The sequence below is a fragment of the Lactuca saligna genome, chromosome 2, assembly GCF_052625555.1.
Source record: "Lactuca saligna cultivar CGN05327 chromosome 2, ASM5262555v1, whole genome shotgun sequence".
Classification (NCBI taxonomy): Eukaryota; Viridiplantae; Streptophyta; class Magnoliopsida; order Asterales; family Asteraceae; genus Lactuca; species Lactuca saligna.
Genome location: NC_136418.1, coordinates 189,741,842 through 189,747,536, shown reverse-complemented (window position 1 = coordinate 189,747,536; position 5,695 = coordinate 189,741,842). Strand labels below are relative to the sequence as shown.

General features: G+C 33.8%; 1 protein-coding gene across 1 annotated transcript; it reads left to right on the top strand.

Moving 5' to 3' along the window:
* The first annotated feature begins 1,560 nt into the window (after positions 1 to 1,560).
* Positions 1,561 to 3,856, top strand: LOC145028589 (low-temperature-induced 65 kDa protein-like). The gene is made up of 6 exons (XM_078977282.1): positions 1,561 to 1,712; positions 1,806 to 2,006; positions 2,105 to 2,308; positions 2,392 to 2,565; positions 2,657 to 3,484; positions 3,571 to 3,856. Exons 1-6 carry the CDS (start codon positions 1,619 to 1,621, stop codon positions 3,639 to 3,641), a joined length of 1,572 nt encoding a protein of 523 aa, XP_078833408.1. The 5' UTR covers positions 1,561 to 1,618; the 3' UTR covers positions 3,642 to 3,856.
* The last annotated feature ends 1,839 nt before the right edge of the window (positions 3,857 to 5,695 follow it).

Below are 5,695 nucleotides of genomic sequence, written 5' to 3'. Positions count from 1 at the left end.
TTGTTTTCCCATGCTCAATATATACATCTATTACCTTATGGTTAGCAACATACGTACCCAGATGATGAACATCCTGACCCAAAGCAAATAACCCAAAATCCAAATCGCCAAATGGTCTCAGGAAATGATAATAGAGTAGTGTTTCGTCTGAATCAATATGCCCAAGTTCCTCCATCATCTCGTCAATGTCGTGAATGGAAAAGGTGTCAATGTCTAGTAAATCAACATAATTTTGCTTGCCTTTGATGTACTTTCTTCCAGGGAACTTTGTAAACTGTCCACCATGGTGTAATCGGACAGAGAATATCGTCGGATGTCCGGCTGTATATTCACGGAAAGATTAGTTAGTCACATTTTTCTTTTTAAGTTACTAACTGATTGAGGGAGTAAACACTTACCATATCTACGAGCAACGTCAATCTCGTCCATGGTAGCACGTATCCTCCAAGGCGTCATCGTCGTTTTCAAATGTAGGGTTCTTTCGATCAAGGGTTTTCAAAGGTTTTGTCTGTGAAGCTTGTGTCTGATCATGTTGATCAACGATACGTCCTTTTTTTTCTTGGCGGTATAACATTGGATATGTGAAAAGACTTTTATACCCCCAACGTGCAAGGCACGTGGGGTGTCTAACGGAAACAATTGACGGAATGTGAGAATAGGGACGTGGCGGGTTACATAATTAAAAGTTGAGGACAATCCGAGTTAGAAAAATAAGTTAGGGATCAAGCGTGTAATTTACACTAAACCACAGGGACTATTCGCGTAATTTACTCTAATATTTTTGTTGTGCTCCAAAGCCCAAACATAAAAAAAACTAAATAATAATATATATATATATATATATATATATATATATATATATATATATATATATATATATATATATATAATAACAATTTAATCTTTAGGTCGAACGATTGAAAATGTCTAATAACCATCGTAACATTTACATATGGACAAACAATTTCACCACTTATATATTTTTTGCATATGTATTGTCTGAACCTTTTCCTTTATCTGTTAAAGGAAATTAACAACTCAACAGTTATGTTTAAGTATATGTGAACATCACCCCTTTTTATGTTTTATGTTTACAGGAAGTGAAGGCTTGTTAAGCCCTTAATACACATAATCCCTATCTCGTATTAAAAAGATAAGTGGTTGTAAAAAAGATAACATTATTATATAAATTAAAAAACAAAATATTATTTTCATAAACGAGTAAATGAGCTTAAATATATCACTTACATTAAAAATATGTTTTCAAAAAGGCCATATATATTTTAAAAAGTAATAATATAGAAGAAAATTTTCTATTTGAAAGCAATTTTTCTGTCTATTTCAGTCTTATAAATTCCCAATCCACTTGAATTCAATGTGATTCCCCGAAAAAGCAGGCCCGGCAGTTCACCGGCAATGAAAGAGCATATGACCAATATATTCGGTGAGAAGCCACGTCAACACCAAGAAACATGCCACGCGTCTATTTCCTAACACGTGTCACACACCTAATGCGTCTGCCATTTTATTTCTGCCATAACGAAATCCCCATCTATATATAATATGATCTATGATCTATTCTTGATCATCTTCAAAACATTTAAAGTCTTAGCAGCAAATGGAGTCACAGTTGCAGCACACTCATGGCCGTCACTACGATGACCAAGACCCTCTCACCGCTACCGCCACCGCCACCGGCGGCCATCATTCTGGTAACAACCATCCGATCCATTGCTCTCTGTAAGTTAATTAACTCACGATATATGGTATGGGTTTCAAGATGATGTGTTTTTATGTTGTTGAAGGTCATGATTACAATGAAGAGCATCATGGCGAGAAGAAATCCGTGATCAAGAAAGTTAAAGAAAAGGCCAAAAAGTTAAAGAACACGATCACAAAGCATGGACATGGTCATGGGGACTCTGATCAGCATCATGATCACCAGGATGAAGAGGATGACGATGATGATGAAATGGAGAAAGACGCTGAAGTCCATGGCGCACCTAGTAAGTCTTGTTTGTTCTTGAATCCATTTCATGATTATAGCTGTACGACAAAGACACAGGTACATAATTAAAGCGTCGATTTTTGAATTTGCATGCAGTCTATGATTCAGCTAGAGTTGGCCTGGGTGGTCCTGATGCAATTTTGGCACAACCCAGGGGTAATTTGGAAAGGCCATCAGTGATGGCTGAGGATCGTTACACAGGACATAGTCAAGAAGTAAATCCAGAAAAATGGAGGGGTAAAATTGGACCACCAACTGGAATGGAGGAACACCCATTTGCCCCCAACCCAACACCATATGGTACAACCCGGAAAGCATGAAGTACTATTTGATATGCTTTGAACTTCGACTTCTAACCCTTTGACTTGTGGGAGCTGTTACAGGATCAAGACATGTAGCTGACCAATTTGGCAACCGTGGGTCAGGGCAGGGCGTGAATCAGGAAGGATTGAGGGGTAGAATTGGGAAATCTACAGGGATGGTGGAAGATCCCAATGGCCCAAAGGGTTCAGCTCCTTCAAACTATCAGACCAAAGTCGCTGATCCTACACATACAGGTACAAGTCGTAAAGCGTATAGTATATTTCAATGTAAAAGCCTTTCAATTTCAATATGACAGTTTTCGTGTTTATGTATTTGTGATTAAAGGTGGCAAGGAAGCACAACTCTCGCAGATCCAACATTCTCTTGGCAAAATGGGTATCCGCGATGAACACGATTCTAGTTCCGATTTTGAGCCGAAAACCTTAAATCATAACCACCCTGAAAATCTACCACGTGACACCGTCACCGGAAACCCATCAAGCCGGAGCAGCAGCTACGTCGAGAAAATATCATCCTCTGCTTCAGCCATAGCCGATAAAGCTGCAGACGTTATCACCTCCAAACTTGGGTATTCCAGCCAAACCCCAAGTACCGGGCAACATGAAACCGGAAAAAGTTCGGGCGCTGCAACAGATTACACGCATAAGATTACCGACACATTGACAGGGACATTGGCACCGGTTTATGAGAAAGTGGTGGATGCTGGGAGTGCAATGATGTCAAAAGTGCAAGGGAGTGTATCTGGAACAGGGCAACCGCAAGTTCAGAGAGGATCTGATACGAGTTCAGGGAGTAGGACGATGGAGAAAGGGAGGGAAGCCGATAAGGGGGTGTCGGTGAAGGAATATTTGGTAGAGACGTTGAAACCTGGGGACGAAGATAAGGCGTTGTCGGATGTTATAACGCATGCTTTCCACAGGGGAAACAATGGCGAGAGCGAGAAGAAATCGGGAGAGGATAGACCAATAGATAGAGTGACGGAATCTGCTGAAGTCCGAGAACGATTAGGGACTGATCGTCGGGAAGAACATGAACATTCCGGCGATGTGATCACTGCGGATAAAGGTGTGGCAGATAGGTTGATAGGCGCAATGGGGTCGTGGTTTGGTGGGAAAGGGAATGTGCCACAGGGATCTCTTGGAACGTCTTATGGTAAGTATATGTCATGATCATCATCATCTCGGAAAATCGAATTCGAATTGCAAATTAAAGTGTTTTGTGTTTGTGTGTATTTGCAGTGACGGATGAAGGGTTGTCCAGTAATGCCCCCGGCAGTAAGAAGAAGAGTGGAAGTGGGAGAGAGGTTTGAGTGTTACTGTTTAGTATGATGGTGTTGGTGTGGAATAAAAAATGTTGGTTTTGAGTTTGCTTTTTAATGTAAAGATGTGTTTTACTGTTTTGTATACATTTGATCTCTTCCCAGAGGTCGTTTTGTATTACACGGTTAAATCTTAGTTCTGGTTTGTATTTTTCCGATTGGCGTAGACCAGTAATAAACAAGTACCTGATTTACTTTGTGGTTTACTTCATCAAATTAGTCGCAAAAAGGCAAAATCATGTTGTCCAATCTATAGAGGGCAATTGGCCATAGGCCAAGAACCAAAAGCGTGGAGGTTCTGTTGTGTAGAACGCAAGCAAATACGTTGTGTGTTTATAGTGTTTGTATATTTTCGTGACATTCACGTTCAAATACGTGATGTGTTTATAGTGTTTGTATATTTATCATCCTAATAAATTAAGGGTTTTTTTTTTTTTTTTAATTTTTTTTACATATTAAATATAATTATTTTATGGTTATTTTAAATTAATTTTTCTATATATGTCTTTTTATTTATTATCATTTTATGGTTATTTTAAATTAATTTCTCAAAGATGGACGCCTAATTCCAATACAATAGGGGTCTATCAGTGCAAGTCAGCTGAACATGATTGATGAGTGGGTTAGGTGCACCTCTACATAAGTAGTAAGGCCCTCTTCCTCAGATTCGAGCTTGTACTACTAGAACTAGGAGTTGAGATAGCGCGGAACACCAACAAAATCTTTTTACGTATGTCATTTTATTTATTTTATGTGTGTTCTTTTAATTAAATTATATATAATATTTAGCGGGTTAGGTGCACCTCTACATAAGTAGTAAGGCCCCCTTCCCTCAGATTCGAGCTTGTACTACTAGAACTAGGAGTTGAGATAGCGCGGAACACCAACAAAATCTTTTTACATATGTCATTTTATTTATTTTATATGTGTTCTTTTAATTAAATTATATATAATCTTTTAATATAATAATTAGTAATAAATTGATACAAATTTCATATGTCATTTTATTTTATGTGTGTTCTTTTAATTAAATTATATATAATATTTTAATATAATAATTAGTAGTAAATTGATATAAATTTCATTAATAAATTTACTTTTAAAATTTTTAAAATTAAATTTTATTAGTTTCTTTTATTTATTTAAATTTAAAATTTTTAAAATTAAAGTTTATTAGTTTTTTTTTATTTATTTAAATTTAAAAGATAAAAAACATTTTTATTATAATAATACATTGTTTTTTTTTATAAATTCAAAATTTTCAAATATTTTGATATATATATATATATATATATATATATATATATATATATATATATATATATATATATATATATATATATATATATATATAATACATTGGTTTCACAATTAGTTTAATAGCATTCCAACTTAAATTTCCACTATTTTCATAAACATAATTTTCTCTAAAGATTAACATACTAAGAGACTTGAAACCGAAGTTTTTTTTTTTAATCATTTCTAATAAATAAAGGTTTTTTTTTTTTGCCACTTGTCACTTTTACATTAATTTGGACACATGTTATTTTTTGATATTTTTGAATAATTTTTTTTTTTTCATTTGTCATTTTTTTCATTTTTTATCTTTTCTTAAATTACAAATCAAATCTATATATGAATTAATAATTACCTTAATTAAAAATAATCAATAACTAAAAATAACTAAATCAATATTATTTTACTTCACCTAACTAAAAATATTAAATCAATATTATTTTATAAATTGATTTTTTATTTTATATAAAGATTTTCGGCATATTTTAATTTTTTTATTATAATTTTTTTTTACTTTATATAATAACAAATGCGATCATAGTTATTGGTATACAAATTAATATTTTAATAAGAATAAAAACAAAGTGACAAATAAACTTTAGAACTTATAGAATACAAAATGATTTTTATTTTTACGTTTCAAAATATAAAAGACTCGTTAATATTTTACATAAAAAATTGAATAACTTGGAAAAATTTTAAATTTAAAATATAAGCTTTAAAAAACTTTGGTACTTCTTGTATTGTTA